Below are 22,077 nucleotides of genomic sequence, written 5' to 3'. Positions count from 1 at the left end.
TAAAGCGGTGCGCAGGCGACATGACATTATTAGTGTATGTTTAGTGTTTTCAGAAGAGGTAACCAATCGGTAGTCTCACTGTACTACATTTAGAATATGTGATCAAATAACCAAATGGTTATTTGACAGAAAACCAGACAACTTGTCAAAAAAGAACATTCTCACGTGATTGTTTTTCCTTTCCTTTGTCGATATCACGCTTTAAATTGACACAGAGAGTTCAGTCTAGGGATGAGCCGGATACTCGTTTTGGACGAGTATCTGTTACAGATGATGCATTTTTGCCGAGTATGAGCATGAAACGTTGTCATTATCCGTAATCGTGAAAAATCCTCATTGAGAAACTATTTAGGTATTCACTCTTCACACTCTGTGATTGGCTAGTCACACACAGCGACCGCCCCTCCCTACACAGACTTGGTACAGCCAGAGAGAGGAGTATGCAGTGCATTTGATAAGACAGAGTTGAAAATGGCTCATGTCGCGTTGGTTACTGCCTCCAGTCCGGACGGGTCCTTTTTTAGGTTTTCTTCAGATCAGCTCGTATCTAAAGTTTCTTGGTCAACTTCTTTTGTTACGTAAGCGGTGCATTTGACAAGACAGAGCTGTAAACTCGTGTTGCGTCGGTCACCGACGGTGTTTTTTTTTCCCCGTCTGCTTGCTTCCAATTTGGCTGGTGATATAAAGTCAGTTGGAAAACTTTGCTCGTAATACTGAACAAGGCTGACAGATTATTTCCCTGTTTGCCATCACTGGATGTTTGCATGAATCACCAACTTCACAGAGATAATTAAAAAATCTGTAACAATAAAGTCTTACAGACCACTTACACACAGACACAGTATACATATAGCTGACTAATAAACAATAAATATAGCAACTTTTGATCAATCATGTCAATTTCAGACATTTTAAAACCCCACCCATTTCCAGTTAAACCACACCCACTTCCGGTGTATGCCGTGACCACCCCCTGTACAGATACGGACACCAATAATTTAGATGGGTGAACAGATACAGATACAGATAGTGGTGTACTCGCTCATCCCTGATTCAGTCTCTCCTCAGTCATAACAAAAAATATTGGCTTTTAACAGTGCCATGAAAGCATATGGGAGCTCAGAGCCAAGCCGACACTGTATAGAAGCCTAAAGACCTGAGAATGTGTGGTGTGTGATTCCCACAGCAAAAAAAAAAAATAAAAAAAACAACCATCACACGCAAATACTTGATTTGTATGACATAAAAGGGACCACACAAATGTTCACTGAAATGATAAAATATTGAAATGTCTGTGGAACATAAATGTGAATTCTTGCTACGTCTGTCTCTTGCTAATTGAGTTGCTACCAAGAATGTTAGTGCTCTGGAGAATAATTTGTCAGTGCAAAACATCGAATGAACCAATTTATTGGTTGCTGCAGGCTGTAGAGTTCCAACAGTCTTTGATCAACCTTTTTAGGTCAGTAACTCTCAAAATACAGAGAGGAAAATTACATAGCAGAGAAAATATTTCATCTTTTTTAAAAGACGAGGAAGTATTTTTTTTTGTAGTTATGCTCTGGCTGTAATGGCAGATAAATTATTTTCGAAGGCTTGAAGTAAGTGTGGGGAAAATAACATCTTTGGTGCACAATATTTATTGTTTTGTGTGGATGGAAACTTAAACATTTAACATGAAAAAATGACAGAAAGAGTGATTGTAAGTTTTCCTTTGTCTCATCACTCCCTGGATGTAAACAGCTTGTGCTGACAGTTACTAGTAGGCTCGGACGATACCTGACAATTAAAAGGAGGCTTCAAACACTCGTGTTGGCAGAGGGCTTGATCAATCTTTGATTTGTAAAGAATTCTGGCTTTGTGATGACTTGACAGATGTGCAAAACATGTTGTTTGATAGCTAAAATCAAAAAAAGTTTTGTTTAAAAACTACACAAAGTCTTGACTGACAAATAGCGTGCTGGTCTTGTCCTTAAAGTGAACTTGTTAAGGCAAACTAAGTAGTACTTATGAAATACATGGCCTATTGTGTCTTTGGTAAAATAATACACTTTATACATGTATAGTTATAGATAACTGCAACAATTTAATTTGTAGGGTCGACAAAATAATTTGCATTTGCTCTATGGTACAGCAGATGTACAGCACTACGTTTACATGCACTAAAAAGTGTAAGTCCTGAAATAGTTAGGTCTCTCAATGTTTCGCGCTGTGGAGTCTCCATTTACATGCGCTCTCTCTAATTCCATCGATGACCAAACTAGCACCTCTCAAACAGTATGGGGCAAATTTGTTCAATGGAGCTTCATTAGCTATGCGAGTAAAGAAAGAGAATGCTACTGTACATTCGTAGAAGCCTTCCGGTCAAAATGGTGAAAAATTTTGTCCTTCGATTTCGGCTTGGCTTGAAATTTGCAATAAAAGTGATTGTTGTAATTATTAGATTCGATTCACCTCCAGAACCCTCCCTGTCACTCTTCAATATATTTCATGAACTATTAAAGGCATTTTAAAGTATAAAATGTATAGATACTCACCACTAATTGGGAATCGAGTCTCAAGCATTGATCCCTAGTTTTAAGCCCTAGTTTCGATGACCACTTTGCCGACCGAAAGAAATAGCCACAAACACCAGTGAAGAAGAATCCGGCAAAAACAAATGAAGGCAAAGACTGAAAGAAATAGCCGCAAACACCAGTGAAGAAGAATCCGGCAAAAACAAACGAAGGCAAAGATGGCGAGCACCAAAAAAAAGCAGCTAAAAAGTTTGGCTTAACTTCATAAAGAAGAACTGTTGCCTCAGTGACACATTTGCAACACACTGAAATGCAAAGGAGGGTGCACAACCAACATGAGTAAACACCTCCGGATTCATGGTGTAGAAATAACCCTGTGCCCAGTCTTTTATGCATTATGTTGGATTTCCTCTAAGCAGTCAGAATCAGGGAAGTCAAACAATAAATGACATCTGTCTCAAACCAATGTAACCGAGGGTTTCAGGATTCTCGATGATGTCGTGAATGTTGGATGTAAATAAAGGACGGGAGCTATGGCTAGGCTAGTTTATTCATGTCCACAGTCCTCTCTATTAGCAACAGTCAAGTGAGCTTCTCAACCCAAACAACACACTTCCGGCCTTCAAAATAACAGCGCTTTGGGCTACATCCTGTTTACTTGCAACAAAATAAGCAAAATAATAAACAAAATAACTTGCAAAAAATAGCTTACACCAACATTGAGGCAGCAAACAAAGTATACTATGTTTCAAAAGTAACCATCTTTTGTGAAAGTGTACTCCTGTAAAAAGAAACTTCATAACATTTATGTTCAAGTTTAATTGATATTTATATAGTATACAGGTTGAAAATAGCGCTGTGACAAATTAATTGTAAAGTTTAGAAAAAGTTCAGAACATTAAAAAAAATTCATGAAGAAGTTCAGACATTTCATCCAAAAAGAACTCTGGTTAGCACCCTCATTTAAACCATGCAAACATTCATGAACCCTGACTCTTCAAAGCATCGGACTTGAGAATCATTAGGAACCAGAATTGAAACAAGGAATCGGAACCAGAATAGTAGTAATAGTAATCGTTCAAGTTGGAACAATGCCCAACCCTAGTCACGGTGTAGAAGTTAAACATTGTATAAGTTTCACTTTTTTGTCTTTTTTGTCACCATAGCAACTATGGTGCGTTCAATGACCACCGAACAAAGTCAGAAATCTCAATGTTTGAAGTAAAAACATTATCAGTGAAGCAAAAAGACAAACATGCATTTATCAACTGAGGGTAATTGAGATGTGTTTCTTGCAGAAAAAACAGCCTAAAATGAAAAGATTTTTTTTTTAACTCAAAAATCCACGCATTTATAGGGCCTTGCTGGACCGTACATGCAAGACGGACCTGGTTTCTGATCGCACAGTCTACGTGTGTTAATTTGATCCTTAAACATCTGAAAACTACCTAATTAAGATGTTTACATGCGTTACTGTTTTTTTTAAAGGCTGGTTTCAGCCGAATACATGCAATAATTCAGATTTTTTTCATGCATGTAAAAGTAGTTTCAAAAGGATAGACTGTGCTTCTAATCATCTATTATTGTGTTTGTGTAATGTATTTACATCTAGTCTTTTGTTTTCTACCTGTAAATTAACAATATGCTCATTTGTTTGTCGTTCCTGAGTAAATAGCACAATCTCAATCAGCAGCCATTTGGAACCGGTGTTGCCTTTAAATAGTGTTTAATCTTTGCAAAGACCCCGCCATCGTACAATGGCACCCTGGGACTGGCTACCATAAAAACTGGAAAAAAAACGGAGTTTGGAGCCATTCTTCTTCTTTATCCACACTGGGGCGTTTCACAGTAGCAACTGGCCTCTAGTTAGACTATTGTAGGTCTGCAAACATGGTCAAGTGTTAAAAAGTTATAACTTAATTACATCAAATGCATATCTTACTATATTGTAATATGGCCCTTCCTCTTGTTAAGTGGATTTAAATAAGCCTATGCTGATGACTGCCTCCCATTCATTTAACCTACAAATGGCTGCGAACGGCAATTATGCAGGCAGTAAAAGGAAATACTGAGGGGTACATTTCAAAATGCTGAATAGGTTCAATTAATGTGGGCAAGGTACGGTACTAGAGTGAACTAGGGAGGCTTTCAAATATGCTGCCTCGACACAAGCAGGATGCATTTGCTCTGCTTGGCTATACCAGTGTTAATCCAACTGCACAGTTGTTTTATTGGATTTTACATTTATATAGTCTGGACAAATAGAGAATGTAGTCTCTTGAGCTATGTATTACTAATTGACATGCAGCCAAAAAAAAACACTACCATGTTTAATTAGCAGAATCTAATCACGGCGCAAATTATTTTGTTTCAAAACAGCTACAAAAAACCTTGTGGGGTTATCAAACAGCGAAACTGTCGAGTAGACAAGGCCTAATAAACTAAAGTGTATTTGCTCGGAATATGTCAACACCACGTAACAGTAATGTGCTCTAATTTCATTTGGGCACAAAAAAATATTTCACAGGCCCTCAAGATGAGATACAACAAGCTCATGCGGCACGCCATGTCGCCATGGCTCGCACACGCCATCTCAGAGGACCTTTAATTTGAGAAGCAAGAGTTTGTTCCTTCTCTACGAGGTTAAAGTGTGGGTGACAAGTGAGGAAAATCACAGCTGAATGCATTAATTAGCCTGACCTAAAAGCATATTTATCAAAGGCTAAGTCACACGGGAATGATAGCAGGAAGGCTCTAGTACAGGCGGGACAGGTTAATAGAATAAAAGGCCTTGACTTGAATGTGTGCTTATACATGAAATATCAACCAGATCTCACGTGTAAACGAGTCATTAGGATGTACCGATTAAATGTGATGGCAAGCGGATGCTTAGCGGTTTGCAATGACCTTCATCAGGTCTGACAGTGCCAGCTGGCTTCTTCTGTTCACTGATTAAAATGTCAAAGCCTGTGACTTCATTTGAGTCAGTATTTGAAAAATTCCACAGGAAATAATACAATATTTGCTCAAAGTGAAAAGATGGGAGCGCATATTTTTAAATTTGGGTTGTTCAAGGGTCAATTTTAATTGAAAATAATACCTAACGCTGCTGTGCAATTCCACCTGAATCACCCAACTATTGTCAATCACAAGTGAATATAGGAAGGGCGGGGGGGTCTCGAGTTTCACCGAGCAATGAACGATGGCCCTTCAGTTAGTGAGCGAAACAGACGGCGCTGATTGAGAGAGCTTATCTTTACGGTGGAGCCATGGAATTGTTAACAGGATGTGATAGCTTGCATCGGCCAAGCTGAGCGAGGAAATAAAGCTGTTGGGATCGGGCTGCCTTCCCATCATTCACGGGGGTAATGATGTCTGTCTGGCTCAGAAGTAAGTAATGGTCCGCCCACAGGTTAGCGAGGGCAAGAAACTGCATCCCCTACAAAGTTGAACTTGGATCAACGAGCAAGGGTCACTGCTACATTTTCATGCATTTAATAGGCCATTTAATTAAGATTACAGTATACTGTAATTCCAAATGTTCGTGAAGTTTAGCTGAGGGATTACTGCCTCCTAAATTTGCAGCTCTGGAGTTGTGAGGTTGTTCATTATGCTCCAGTAATAATGTAGCTGGGGACCACCATGACTGAAAAGCTAAAACTCTTACAACATCCCTTGTGTCATAATGAAATGGCTTTATTAGCTCATGCAGGTATGGCCACATACTACAAACACTATTCTTGGGATAACAACAGAGGTAAGAGCATGTTGAGAGGACACAGTCAAATATCAAGCTGCACTCAATTATCTTTAGCAGGATAATTAATCCGTTCAGTATACACATCCCAGTCTCAGAGGCATCTTTGAGATAATTGTTCTCATTGACGTGATTAATTATTTGTTTGCTGATTTAATTATTTTCACATTTGGAAAACAAATGATCCTGCACTGATACAGATGCAGATATCTGTTTCTTAATTCCTTGTGACTGAAGGTAAGATTCACAAAGTGCACGGTGAAGAATGAGAGGAATGTTTTGATACATTCTAATGCAGACTGTCTCTAGAGAAATTAACAGCGACCGTGTTTGCAATTTATGTCATCATGTGTTATCTTTTTCCCGCCGACCATAAGCTAAAGCGGCAGGAGGTCAGTGAAACATGTGTCTGCCTTGTACTGGCAACACAAATGATACTGAATCAAAGGCTAATATTGCTCAGCTACGAGGTCAGCCCTCGGTTACAGATGCACTGTCCCAGCACTTTCAAAACAGCCTTTCCAGTCCTCTAGGCTACCGCAGCACAAATCATGAAGGTCATTTGAATAGCACTTTCGTCTATTTATCATCCCATTTTAAATGTTTTGCTCATTTGTTTCCTTTAAATATTTCATCTTCCCTAAAATATTCATTTAACTTCTCTTCCTTTAAATTTTTTACCACTCTTCCCCCACTTGCTATCTTCTTTGCCTTCTTTTTTAGGCCTCTACTATCATAAATAATTATTCATCTACACTCAGAAAGAAGATCACATAAAACATGCAGATGAATCCTTTTTGTCTTATCTCATTAGTGATATACTTCGACTTGCCTAAATACTTCCCGCTACCCCATTTATGGAAATTGGTGGGAGAATCTTCCTAATGACTGCTTTGGTTATGGCGTCCACCTCAGATCCCAACGTTCCTTCCTCTTTTCATCATGAAAGGAAAGGGGGGAGATAGCGCTGCGTACAGATCCGGAGTTCTTGCCTTATTTTTAAAAAGGAGGAACTAGTCGTATCCTACATCTGACTCTTTCACTTTATTATTCAAACCAACTAGCACGCTTAAGTGGATTTTTAACATATAAGGACAGGAGCAATATTACTGCACTGTAGCTTGACAAAGACAAAAGCTGATTCTAGCATGCAATAATCAATTATTACAACTTTCCTAGACATACCAATTTCCTCTGCTCTGATAGATCCTGTATACAAATTCATCTCTGGGTGCATCATCCACTTGTATAAATAAACGGCGCATCTCAATAAATATAAAAAAAAAAACAAGTGGTGTAATTACAATTACTATCACATCTGTTACTACATGCTGTAGATATAACTAAAGCACACACCACCTACACCGTAGACATGGCATCTGTAAAGCTGAGGTTTACAGTGGAGTTCAAACTCAAGGTGAAGATCATTCAAGCCTTCATAACACAATAAAGAATAAGACATATTACAATGTTTACTAGAAAACATATCATTTGGTAATACTGTATATATTACTGTGCAAAAGCCTCAGACCACCACTATTTTTTTGTTTAATGAAGTTTTCCCCTTCAATCCTTTCCAAATCCTGACACGGTAAAGCAGTACAAACACAACTAGCAGGATTAGACAAACAATACAACATTAATTTCCACCAGACTTTCCACCAAGGCCAAATCCACTATATTTTGGTGAGGATCTTGATAAAGGAGCTAATTCAGTAATGTACTACAATGTATGTCACTGTGGCATCAAAGGATGGTCCACCTTCAGAATGGCACATCCATCTTTTTGTTGTCCTCCATGATTTTGTTAACAATTCAGCCTTTGTAGAGTTCAGCTCTCTCCTAAGTAACATGCTAGTTACATGTGATCAGTACAGTACTGCGGAAACAACATATCTACCTGTGCCCGAGACTTTTCATATATAAAGACACATTTGTAGAAATATAGGCACACCATCAGATACGGAGCCTAATAGACGCCTGGTAGTCTCTGCAGGTTCGTAAATCGAGAGAGAAGAAACCCAGAAATCATATGTGACTGACTACGAAAAAATAAAATAACGGCATGCTACAAATATGCTCCCTTATGGAATAATCAATGATATATTGAATGTCTTATGCATCATAGCTACTCTGGCAGACAGATTTATCTCAGCTAAAGCAGAAACATTTGTCTTCATTTATCGGGTAATTGTGCCATGACTCATTAGCAATTAGCACCACGACAGATGAGAAGCATAAACTGTCCATTTGACTGGATTATCCTTTTGTGATGAGGCCTAATGATCCAACAGAGTAAATAGCAACGTGTTAATTACAAATTACACCGGATGATCCCATAAACATAGAGAAGGAATTAAACAGGAATCAGCGTCATTATGCGATATCTTTCCGTTTTCAACCATGAGATCTAGTCGGGAAATTAGTCTAATGAAAACCGTGTTCAGTCAGTCAATGCATTGTTGGATGCTGTTAAAAATAAAACATTGCTACATCAAATTAAATCATTATAAAACAAAAATTGTGAAATGATATTATGTACAAAAGCTGATGAGAATGTGCAGATATAATGTCTAATGAATGCATTATTATTAGTTATTGTTATAGTTAAGGCTTTTTGGTTAGCGCTGAAGCCAAGACTACAGTTTAAGTGTGCATTTGCTTCCACCTAGTGGCAAAGGTTTGGGAGCTGAACAAAACTCAGATCAGATCCTCCCGGGGACATGTGTAACTATCCACGGGGTTATTTACAGTGGATATTTAAAAAATACAACGAAAAATAAGATGTGTCAATCACTGCAAGTGAAATGCAAACTAACGTAATTAAAAAGCTGATGCAACGCCGCCTGGGGAAACGTCTAACTAAAAACAGGTTATTGTATAACAATAATAAAATTAAAATGACTAGTCAAAATGAATCAGTGATTTTGATTATGCAGTTATGACAGTACTGTACAGGACCGCATTACTACGCTGAACATTTAGTATTTATGCAGTATTTATTTTTTTTACATTTTTATTAGTTGCAGCAAATTGGAATTATAGTGTACTTGTGGCGAATACATTAACTGGAGGGGCCGTTGCTATATTCAACTATGTGTTTTGTTATCAGCAGGCATTCACAAAACCTTTTCAACGGTTGATGCTTATATTTTATTTCACAAAAAGGGAGAACATGAGTTGGAATTTGTATTTATGAAATTAAAATCTTTAACAGTGTTTCATACCAACCTGTAAGTGCGTGAGCCAGTGGACGACGGCGACAGCTAGCAGCAATTTCGTTGTTAACGAACGTTAACGTTGTTAACAAAGGCAGAGACTGCTAAGGCTAACAGTGTGTTAGCAAGTGGTAGCTAGTTAGCAGTCGGTTAGAGTTGGTAAAAAAAATAATAACTTTTCAAATTGGGAAGCTGCCAGTTACTGTTGTTCGTAAAAACAGAGTAAAGTGCTGTAGTTAGTGAAGCCACAGTTAGCGACGTCTGCCAAAAAAGGCAACGGCTCCAGCTAACTCCAGTTGTTGCAAAAATAGGACGGCTACAAGTTAACGATGTCCGCAAAATAACAAACAGTGGCTGTGCTTTATCAGCCATTTCACTTTGTAAACTATGAGGTTGCAGTATATATAACATGCAGTGTATATATAACACTTTCACATCACACCACTACTGTCGACTGGTTGCTAATTAGCTGGTGGTTAGCCTTAACATTTTTTAAAACTGCGGGTTGGTGACGTCACTGCGAAAGTTGCGTCATTTACGTTAGTTACGTACGCTGGGAGTGCACTGGTGTTAGTAGCTTGGCGGAAGGAAGGAAGGAAAGGAGCCGACAAGTGGGATCATTACGCAGTGTTGTTTAGGCAAAGCTAGGACTGTTTTTAAACTCCCGTGCTCTTTCCGTGACACATTCGGGGGTTTCGATTAACCATTTCTTTAACCCGTGCGTCGTTCAGTACCGTTTGTTTGAGACGCTATGTAGTGAGGTGGTAATGGGCTAGTTGTCAACGACAACAAAGCGAGCTACTCGGCGTGCTAAAGCTAGCAGGCTAAGCACAAAATAGTAAAGGAGTTGTGTCATATTTATGCTGTATGACTGATATAGATTACGTTATAAAGTGGTGTTTCTCGCTTCAATCGGGTGGTACGAGGTGGAATTTATGGCCTCAGATGTGATAGAAAGTGAAACGGCTCTGAGGGTTGTAAATGATATGAATTTGAACAATAGTCCAGATTTTGGCACACCCAGGCGGACACACGAGAGCTTCGGGGGCAGACGCACGTCCAGCCCGTCGTCTTCTGGGGTGTCTGGAGACGTTGACGAGGAGGAACTAGACGAACTGCAACACAGCACGGCGTCCACAGTGGAAAATGGCGAGGAGGCACTTGAGGAGAGTCTAACCAAAACAAGCAGCCCACAGGAAAGGACAACTGTTGACAATAGACAGAAACCTGACGCTCCACCTGAACCCATTGGAAGGTATGTTATAGTAGATCCATTTCATTAGGTACACATCCAAACATGGCACGACGGCATTGAGGCACACTGGGGGACAAAACATGAACATCCTGCTTATTTGATTGTTTTGATTTTCTGTATCAGGGGACTCCAACAGTTAGCTTGCCACCTAAGCTTGGTGGGCATATGTGCATTTTCTCTTGTTTTCACAACTCTTCATGCCATCTGCTTCTTTTTCAGCGAAAAATAACAAAATAGGACAAGAAGAGTGTAGTGCATTAGTTGATCAGCTTTGTAAATTTAGAAATTTGCAAGGCATGTACATAAAACTCACCTCTTATTTTGCAGAAGTAGCTGAAATTTGGAGATCCTGCTCTATATATACAGTATTGGTGGAGTTTAAGATTTAATTGTACAAACTCGGTCAGGATTTGTTCTGTATTTTATTGAAATTGCACATTGATGATTTATGATGCATCGGCCGATGCATAAAAATGAGATTGCATCAAAATCAATATTGATATCAATTATTGACATAGTCAAGTCTGTAACAAGATCCTTTCAAATATTCTAATTTGCATAAAATTTTTGTAAAATGGGAATAAAAATTAGAAAATCTATTAAATAATTGGAAAAAAAACCCTTCATATCTATGGTTAAGTCTGAAGTTGTTGAAAGGATTTTTAAAGCGATTATTATTCCAGTATGTGTCATCATGGCATCAAACTTAGATCCCCAAGAAGCATAATGGCACCCGCTGTCTGGTTGTCATCGTCCACAGATCTAGTACTCTCTGCAGTTGAGTAAATAAGGAATCAGGTAATCCAGTATTGTCATAACAATACACCAAATACTTGAAAGCGGAAAATAAAATATTTATATACTGAATTACCATAATTTCCGATATTTCTTAAACTTTGAAACCTGCGGCTTATGCAGCAGTGTGGCTAATTTGTGACATCTCCTTTACTTTAGAACTACTACTAATCGTTTAAATAGTGTGCTGCTCGAGAGTGAGTGAGGGAATGGTAGCTCTTTCTTTGCAGAAGCCAATCACGAGTTGAAAGGGAACTCACAACGGGTTTCTCAACCCATCGGAAATCGCAGGAGGTCGTTACTCAATATAGCATTCTGATTCACGGTGTCATCTTACAAAGAACACTAAAATCATCACACAGCAACTTAAAGGGAGCCTTTGGAATTTTTTTACATAAGTTGTATGACCTCTCCATCAACAATGTAGTGCATCAACAGTGACTTTTCCCCCACTTCGCCCAGTGAGCCGAGTCCTGGTTGTTTTTTGTTGTGGAGGAAAGTAGCTAGCTGCTGGGGTCTCTTTTAAGTTAAGCATTTTGCTTCTCAAAACAATATGCGTTCAAAAGAGAAATACATTCACATCACAAAACCGTTGCCCACAAAAAAGTCAGACCTCTCAATCACTTGGCATTTTCTGCGCTGCCACATGTCCATTGTTGTGTATGTGCTCCAGTGTTGTACATGCGTGGATGAAGACCGCTGCGATGTCTTCATTCATGCATGTAAACACTGTGGAACAACACTTTTTTCAAACACATACAATATTTCACTTTCCTACATTTGTCATTTACATTGTTTTCCACTTCTTGTATGAAAGGAAAGGAAGATGTTAAAAAAAAATCTGGACGCAAATAGGAGTTAAAATAATGACACTACCTTGTGCAGTGTCAAAGGGATAGTTCGGATTTTTTGACATGAAGTTGTATGACATCCCCTGTTCATGTGAATGTGACGAAGACACTCGCATCTTCTTCCGCTGTGGAACACATACGTAAACAAGATGGGCACGGCGCTCCGTCGCGGCAGTAGATGCGACCGTCTTCTTCACATACACATGAACACACAGGCGACAGTGCGCAGGAATATGGTGGGAGACAAATATATAACGCCAGGTCAGATTTTTTTGAGAAGGCATTTTTGTGATGCAAATGTTTTAATCTTTTGAACGCATATTGTTTTGAGAAGCCAAAGTCATTACTTAATTGTCCCCAGCAACTCAGTGGAACTATGTTCTTCATCACGGAAATCTGACCAGAACTGGATTTAGGAGACTAAGTGGGGGGTAAGTCTCTGTTATTGCACTACAATGCTGATGGGGATGTTATACAACTTCATGCCAACAAATCCGAACTATCCTTTTAAGGAAAGAAACTAGATAAAATTTGAAAAATGACAAATTGTTAATAATAAATAGGAATTAATTTGTATTAGTGAAGACATTAAATAAAACACAACTTTGAAGACGTTGACTTCAAGCCGCGTGAAGTCTTTGTGAGTTGTGTCTTTAATGTCTTTGTAGTCGACATGATGTAATCTTGGTCCAGTTCTTTGATGTCTTTTGAAAACGAGTAATTTGGCTTCCTCCAGTCCTCTATTTAGCTTGATGTACATTTTGCTGTTGGTGCTCCAAGTGCCCTGATTTTTCCCCTGCTTCCGTAAGTCGTGTGCCTTTTTGGCGATTTCAGCATTGCGTTTCGTCAGATGCTCATTGATTTAGACGTTTGTTTCTTTCAGCTGACTTCTCTGCCTTAGCAATGCTACCTTGTTTTTCCTGTTGTTGAACTTTTATGATGATGACAGGTGTGGTGGTGTTATTCCTGCCAGACATTGGGATGCATGTATCCATGTTGTTGACATCCATCCCCTTTGACTGCAGAAATTTGGCCACCTGTTGCTCTGTTGGAGTAGCATCTTGTCCTTCTCCGTTATCAGCTGCACTGGCATAAGACATGCGTGTTATGTTAAGCTCAGTCACAATCACATTGTTCACGCGATTCGACTGCTGCGAATCATCCATTCTGCACTTAATTTGCGATATAATGTAATCCTTTTCATCATTTTGCTTCTTGAAAGCATCCACTTTTCCTTCCAGCTCATCCATTTGTTCAAAGTGATGATGATTTTTGTTTTTCAAATCCTGAATGTTTCTCACATCTTCATGCTGTGTATGTATTGTGCTGTTTATCTCATTGCTGTTTATAGAGCGTTCCTACCTTATGTCATTCAATATCACAATTGTCTCCCATAGTGTACCTGGTTCCTGGCTTCCGTCCGCGTCCTCTTCCTCCGTAGTTGCGGCACCAGAAACAGAAGCAGAATCCCTTTTTGTGGGCATTAGGAGCTTTTGCAGTCAACACCTTTTGAAGATCATGCGTTAGCAACAATTAGCTTGTCTTGTTGGCGATTGTCAGCACTCGATGTAACTCATTTTTTATTTTTCAAGTTAGTTCCTCATGCTATACGATATACAATCTAGTGGTGTCAGATCTGTAATTGTGGTCGAGATATGTGGGCAGGGAAAGTGCCAAAATAGTTAAAAACGTTAAGATTGGTGCAGAGCTCCTTTCAATTCATCTACACAGGAAGTGACGTCACAAAAAAATTAACTACAAAATGTTAAAGTATTGTTAAATTAATATCTGACAATGTCAATCAAGCATGAACGTTTTAGTAAAAGATATAGATTTTTTTTTAAACACATTTATATTTGTGCGTGACTTTGTGTGACTAGCTATTTATATACAGTAGTTGAATTGCAGTGGTGTTCACTCCATTGTCTAAGCAATGTTAGGTAACCAGTATGTTCCAGATTCAAATGTTGTTAGACAGGCTGTTAAATTGCATGTACCTGTGCTACAGTTAATTGGCATTGTATGCTTGGTTTTCTTGCCAATTGCTTCCTCTCAAACCTTTGAGCTATTTAACTGGCAGTTTTACAGTAGATGATTAGCCCCATGATTTGGCATCTCTCGAGTTGCAAGCTATTATCATCATTAACATTCATCCAGCTACATTTTATCGATACTTCACCACACACTCCTCCACAGTGCGTCCGCGCCGTATTAATGGTGTCTCAGGCCACTACCGAAAGGTAATGTTATGTATTGGAGCTGCTGCTGTGTTTTTATTTTTGAGTTTGGAAAAGTTAATGTTAGATGTAGGTGTTCGTTTCTATGTTGCTATGTGAAATCAATGCGCCCAGGAAAGAAGTTTGGGTGGTGCTTAAAAGGACCAAAATACGGCAAAATACTGTATTACATGTTAGCATGAATGTGCCTGTTACTGCATGGTTTCAGCTTGTATATGAAACCATAAAACCTTGTTGGAGGTTTTTGGAGGTATTTTAATAGCGACCTTTGTAGGCAGCATGGGTGTGTCCCATTACATGCAGTGAGCTGTTTCTTTTTATCTATTTTTATATCTTTAGAATGCTCAGAAAAGATAGACGTGTCTTCATCATGTCGTACATAAGGATTGTGGATGTGAATTTTTCTTTTTGTATGTATTGTATTGTATGTACTTTATTTATCCCACAGCGGGGAAATTTACTTGTTACAGCAGCAAGACAAGTAAAGAGAACAGTGTAAAGAAAGCATAGTGTCTACAACATGGTTCAGGTGGTGCAGGTGTTGTAGAGCCTGACAGCGGTCGGTATGAAGGACCTGCGGAACCTCTCCTTCTTACACCGTGGGTGTAACAGTCTGGTGCTGAAGGAGCTGCTCAGGGAAACAACAGTGTCATGTAGCGGGTGAGAGGTGTTGTTCATGATGGATGTCAGCTTAGCCAACATCCTTCTCTCCCCCACTTCCTCCACGGAGTCCAGAGGACCGTCCAGGACAGAGCTAGCTCGCCTGATCAGTCTATTTATCCTGCTCCTGTCCCTGTCCGTGCTGCCCCCTCTCCAGCAGCCCACAGCATAGAAGATGGCTGAGGCCACCACAGAGTCATAAAAGGTCCGTAAAAGAGTCCTGCACACACCAAAGGACCTCAGTCTCCTCAGCAGGTGAAGGCGACTCTGGCCCTTCTTGTAGAGGGCGTGGGTGTTGACGGACCAGTCCAGCTTGTTGTTAAGGTGAACACCCAGGAATTTGTAGCTGTCTACCAACTCTATGTCCGCTCCCTGGATGTTCACCGGTGTAAAGTGAGATGTTTTCCTCTGGTTTTTTTAAGTGCAGTTTCCCTTTAAATCTCATGATTTCTGTACCCTCAATGTTGTATCCTATTTACGGATTAGTTGCATATGTAAGCTCCACAGGCTAAACCAAATACTTTATGAGAGGTTGACAAGTACAAAAATGCCCAGCATGTTTCTGTGTCTGAGCATGCAAATAAGTCATGTATGTGATTACTGCATCAAAGGCAGGTCTGTACAGCAAACATACAAATGGTCATCATTGGTGAAGGGAGCCTTGTGGTTTCGGGAAACTAAGCCCTTTAAATACATGCTTATAAGCTTTTCAAGGTAGCCAGTGATCTGATTAGGTAGCAAGTTGTAAATTCTTAACAGTTGACAAAACTTGGAATGATTTACTAGTGGTGTAACGGTTCACATGGATGTATTGAACCGTTTCGGTTCTGCATGTTTGATTCTGTCCACTTGCATAACGTTTAGGTTATATTATATGCTATTTTTCTTATTAAATTTATTATTGGAGTTATGTAAACGCTTCACACGCTTCAACGAAGTCCTGTGGGCGAGTTTCCACATGGACGCCTTGTGTCGGACACTACTAACTGAGGGGGAGGAACGCTAGTAGTTCGCAGGCGTGACAAATGGCATCATGGCAAATGCAAGCGAGAAGCCTGAGCTGGAAGACCCTCCCATCTCACTACGGTCTCCTGGTTGGGAACGCTTTGGCTTCCCTGTTAAAATTAGGGATGGACAAAGGCAAGTGAATACATTCAAAGTTGTGTGTCGACATTGTTCCACAGATATCGGGTATGCTGCAGAAAACACGTCTAACACGTTAGCGCACTTAAAACTGCATCATCCGGCAGTGAATGTTGCAACTACAAGAAAGAAAACCAGCTTTGTGCAAACACCAATAACTTCAGCATATAAACAACCTCTAGCAAGCAACTCTGACCGGGCCAAAGCTGTTTTTATAGCCACAAGATTATGTCCATATTCAGTTGTTGAGATTGCTGGCTTTAAGTACAGTCATGGAAAAAATGATTAGACCACCCTTGTTTCTTCAGTTTCTTGTTAGTTTTAATGCCGGATACAACTAAAGGTATCTTTTAAACAAATATAGCAATGACAACAAAAATAGCTCAGTCTCAACAGTTATTTCACTACTAAAATGAGAAATAAAAAGGAGGGAATTGTGAGAGGACCATTTTTGGCATTTGTGTATATAACGCCACATAAAATGGTCAGAGCAGTTGGAAAGGTATGAATCACAACATGGGGGGAAATATAGAGCTTGGCAGAGGTCTGGGCTCTCTGCGTGCTTTTATTTTTGTGTGTGGGGGGCGGTCAGTGCGTTGTGCGCTCATTGGCAGCAGAGGGCACGTGCACCACACGTATCTGTAGCCTGAACACACCCCACATGCAGCGAAAGTTCCTCCTATGCTAAAAGTGCTACGCCAGGTCTGCCTGCTCCCAAATCCGCAGAGAGGCTGTACTCACCACGTCTGGATCCCCAAATTTTGCCCTCGTTTTTGCAAGTAGACAGCACGCACTTGCAAGTTTTGGGAGGGCCATGGCGTATGGCTAATAATCACGATGGTGCATGTAAATGGATGTGAAAAATGGAGAAACCAAATTGTTTAAGTAATCTGACTCAATTTAGTGCATGGAAACGTACTGAATGAACTGCAAATTCTGCTCTTGATACAACATGTGGGGAACACAAAATTTGCCGATAATACTGGCAACACACACTTAAAACACAACACTTTGAGCAAACACAGTACCAATCCGAACCAAAATGTGCCGTGACCTGTGCAGTATATGTTCTTTGCATCCAGTAAGCTGTTTTATTATGTTGTCAACTGCTGCACAATAAAATGTGAATTATAAACATAGTTTGTGTAATTGTTATTCAAGTATTTATCAATAATTCAGTGAAAATTTTAGTCAGTTACAGTTAAGTGATTATGTTTTTGGTATTGTAGACCTGGACACTTCCTCCAGCACCCCTCGAGCTCCTTCAGCAAGAGAAAACTAATATTTTGTATTATGTTGTTTGTTTTATTCTCCAGCCTGGAGCGCCAGGAATCAGTCGCCACGACAGAGGCCCGATTAAGGATGGAGGGAGTTGAGCTTAAGGAAGAGTGGCAGGATGAGGACTTTCCACGGTAGTATTACAAGCACTCACATTGTTGGAGAGCATGTGAGAGTGAGACTTGCAGATTTGCACTGCACAAGTCAATAGATACATAGAGCTAATCTGATCACTTTGTTTGTTAGGCCTCTGCCAGAGGAAGAGGAGCTTGACGAGGAGTTATTTGCTGGAGCCTGTGAAGAGGGAGATGCTGGTAATGGTAATGAAAAGAAAGTAGTGAACATAGATGATACAGCCACTTGTTGATTGAAAATTATAATATGTGACTGAAGGGGATAAACACATAGGAAGCGACACTGAAGTTCACTTCATTAGGTACACCTACACAATCTACTTTAAGAGATCCAGTATAAGAGCCTTTACAAAAGTAATATTTCTCAGTTTCAATTGGTATTAAATGTAGACATTTTAGATACAGATACCTTGGATAATCTGATTTTGCAGATGTACCTAACATGGTGGCCGCACAATGGCAGAGTGGTTAGAATTTTGGCCACGCAATCAGGAGAGGGGGAAGGCCTGGGTTCGAATCTCCGCTTGGGCATCTCTGTGTGGATTTTGCATGTTTTCCCCTGGCGTGGGGTTTCTCCGGGTACTCCGGTTTCCTCCCACATGCATGTTAGGTGAATTGGCAACTGTTAAATTGTCCATAGGTATGAATATGAAAATGGTTGTTGACTCCAGGGTGTACTCCGCCTCTCGGCCGAAGTCAGCTGGCTCCACAGTCCAGCATATCCCTGTGACCTTAATGAAGAATACCGGCATAGAAAATGGATGGATGGACCTAACCACTCTGTGCACGCTGTGTATAATGTTATCAGCAGTGGTAGTTGCACAAGAGACGGAGAACACTTGAAGATGTTAATTGTGTATATCATCCTTGGTAAACCTTGCCTGAACTTTAGATTCAATTTGTCCTTCCTCAAGACTGTAGAGTCTTGCTAGGAAAAGAATAACTGAAATTATCATTATTTTGCATCTTGTATATACAGGCTATGCAGTAAACCATGGCAAGAAGGAGAAGAAGAAGCTCACGGCTCCGGACATTAGTCTCACTCTTGACCGCAGCGAAGGTTCTATTCTTTCTGATGAGTTGGATGAAAGTACAGAGTTAGATTTGGATGACATGGACACACCTTCCGACAACAGCAACGAGTTTGAATGGGAAGGTAAGGGCCTCTTATAATGGGAAAGTGTTTGCAATGTCCTGCTCAGTCAACTTTGCTATGTTCAGATGCTTGATCACTGTGAAACCTGCAATGGTGCAATGTGTCAATAAAAGTTGTTTCTGTCATGGGTTTACTCCTACATACATGCATTGATTTCCTGGTGATACACAATATGGACAAAAGTATTGGGTCACCTGGACATTTCACCTAAAAGGGTAACGAATGATTCTAGCCTAACCCCTAATATTTAATTGACAGTTAAGAGTTCAGTTTTTCTGTCGTTGTAGTGTGTTCCTTCCTTGGTTCCACAGGTTTTGGGAAGGCAGCAAACTGCCTGAAGTGTTAGTTAAAATTTCCTGTGTTGTTTTTGTCTTTCCACACTGCTGCCTTCCGCTTTTTCACGTGGAAGGATTGTTTCCATTGCCTGCTTGGAAACAGGCTGCAGGGCAGCGACAGGTTTCTCTCTTGCTTGTGGTAAGGTCTCTTGGACAGTTCCTCCCTTATTTATGGTCAATTAAACATTGTTGCCCAGATTAATAATAATTTTTCAAAAATCACCGGCTTCTTTTTCCATTTTTTTTCATCATTTTTTTGTGCATGACTTTTTTGCACTTTCCTGAAATCATTTTAAGAAACACCATACAGGCAAATATCAACAATTTTTTTATAAATTAAGTGAAAATACAAAGTAACACTAATACAACAAAACTGAAAGCATTATTTAGCCACTGTGTATGAGCCACAGTTTCTTCAGGAATTTTTATATAAAGGACACTCAACAGAAATAAAAGTGCAACAGTTTTGGTATTGGTCCCATTTTTCATGAGCTGAACTCGAAGATGTAAAACTTTTTGTCTGTACACAAAAGGCCTACCTCTCTCAAATATTGTTCACAAATCTGTCTAAATCAGGGGTCACCAACCTGTCGATCGCGAGCCACCAGTCGAGCTTTGGGACTTTGCCACGAGAACATTAGAAAAAAAAGGTTGGAGATCCGTGACAAGGAACGTAGTTCCGTTTAGTTGCTGCGGCCATTTAAGTAGAGTTTGGCTGCTCAAAACAATATGCGTTCAAAAGAGTGATACATTTGCATCACAAAAATGCCCCCTTAAAAAAAATCAGACCTCACAAATCACTTGGCTTGACGCTGGCGGTAATGCCACTCTTCTTCCGCGGCGGAGAAGAGTACGTGTTCCATAGCGGAAGAAGATGTGTCTTCATCACATACACATGAATGCACAGGTGATAGTGCAGGGATATGGCGGGAGACAAATATAACGGCAAGCGATTTGTGAGGTCTGATTTTTTTTTTTTTTTTTTTTTTGAAGAGGCATTTTTGTGATGCAAACATATTACTCTTTTGAACGCATATTGTTTTGAGAAGCCAAACTCTTTACTTAAATGGCCCCAGCAACTAAACGGAACTACGTTCCTCGGCATGGATCTCCGACAAGAACTGGAGCCTTCTTTGTCCTACTCTGTACAGATAGACTATGTATGTACGTATGTTTTGTTGTGTTGAAAATATTTCCCGGTGACTAGTGCGCTACTAGTAATGCTATTTCCATCCATTCTCGTCTTCAACCATGGTCACATTGACGCAAGCCCCCAAATAGCTGTCCTTGGCTATGCCCGCCTGCAACTAAATAGCAGCTCATAACCTAAATTTTAGCACGCAGTTCAAAGCAAAAAATCAACCGAGAGACGGCTGTCATCTAAAAAACTAGTTGGTTGGGACACTGCCAAGGTACCACTGCATAAATGACAAAAAAAAATAAATACCAGCAGTGCTCCAGTAACTTCTTGCTTATCTCTGGCAGGTGACGTACTCTGTGACAACTCACAGCAACAGTAGATAACTTTGGTTCCGTTGCAAGAGCCATCTGCCAGGGCTTTGAATCTGCTCAATATTTGCACCCGCTTGTAGCTTCACAGTCACTGCTGAGTTTCCTCAAACTACGGTGAGGAACGAGGGTCAAACAGGACAGGTCAAATTAATCGCGCGTCAAAAAATAGTGCCATTAAAGGAAACTTGCGATAAATCGATCTCGTGCAGGTTCGTGGCCGAAACCAGGGATCTTGGGCTCAAAAAGGTTGCTGACCACTGATCTAAATGTTTGTTAGTGCATTCATAATTCATCCACCTTAGATGTGTGGCATATCAAGATGCTGTTTAAACAGCATGATTATTACACTGGTGTGCCTTAGTTCGGCCACAATAAAAGGTCACTCTAAAATGTGCAGTTAAACTGTATTGTAAAAAGCCAAGACAAACAGAAAACTTGCATGATCAGATTAGTATGAGTTATTTGTGTACTTGTAAAGCGCAAGTGGAGCAGAAAATATAGGGTTAATGTATCATCTGGATTGTTAATCTCTAAAATATTTAAATCATAAGGTAAATTGCCACTGTTGATGATTTTGGCTTTCTGCAGCATGTTTATTTGTGTTATTTCACTGTGGCGTGCCGAGATCATCCACTCTATCTTTGCAAAGAAAAATGTGAGAGGTGCAGGTTGTAAATGAAGAGAGTTGCTGCATTTCCTCATAGACAGAATGGCATTTCTCCATAATAGTCCCTTTACTGTATTTCAAGAAACAATTTTAACCATGCAAATAATAAAATAAAATATATTGTTTAACATTATTCAACATATATTCAGCTTTGAAAAAAGGCCTCCATGGGCAATTGAGGAACTAAACGAGCCCTGCCGCTATATGAGGAAATACAGTGTTTTGTAATTCAGATGCAGCATGCTAGCCATAATGATTGGTCTATCAACAAATGTTTGATTATTTAATCAAACCAGGTATACAAAATACACAATAACTAAATTGTGCTTCCCCTTTTCCTCTCCCAGATGATCTCCCCAAGCCCAAATCTACAGAACTACTAGAGAAGGGCGTAGAGTCAGTCCAGCAGTACTCCGCTTCAGAGGAAAGGGAGGAGGGCAGACGCTGGAGGGTGTTTCGCATTGGAGACCAGGAGCACAGGGTGGACATGACGGCCATTGAGCCTTACAAGCGGGTTATAAGCCATGGAGGTCAGTGTAGAGGACAGATCACAACAACAGCAC

General features: G+C 39.9%; 1 protein-coding gene across 6 annotated transcripts in view; it reads left to right on the top strand.

Annotated features, from left to right (window-relative positions):
* The first annotated feature begins 10,061 nt into the window (after positions 1-10,061).
* The window catches only part of bnip2 (BCL2 interacting protein 2), a 19,466-nt gene continuing 7,450 nt past the window's right edge, over positions 10,062-22,077 (top strand). For 4 of the 6 annotated variants that reach the window (XM_054777353.1, XM_054777351.1, XM_054777349.1 and 1 more), the window contains exons 1-5: positions 10,062-10,746; positions 17,749-17,844; positions 17,957-18,030; positions 18,824-19,000; positions 21,862-22,044. In XM_054777353.1, coding sequence (XP_054633328.1) covers positions 10,427-10,746; positions 17,749-17,844; positions 17,957-18,030; positions 18,824-19,000; positions 21,862-22,044 — 850 coding nt within the window. In that variant the 5' untranslated portion in view covers positions 10,062-10,426. The remainder of the gene's footprint in view (positions 10,747-17,748; positions 17,845-17,956; positions 18,031-18,823; positions 19,001-21,861; positions 22,045-22,077) is intronic. The other 2 variants (XM_054777352.1, XM_054777350.1) reach the window with 1 other exon arrangement.

This window comes from Dunckerocampus dactyliophorus, chromosome 5, assembly GCF_027744805.1.
Source record: "Dunckerocampus dactyliophorus isolate RoL2022-P2 chromosome 5, RoL_Ddac_1.1, whole genome shotgun sequence".
Lineage (NCBI taxonomy): Eukaryota > Metazoa > Chordata > Actinopteri > Syngnathiformes > Syngnathidae > Dunckerocampus > Dunckerocampus dactyliophorus.
Note: the sequence above shows the minus strand (reverse complement) of the source record. Positions and strands in the feature narration are given on the sequence as shown.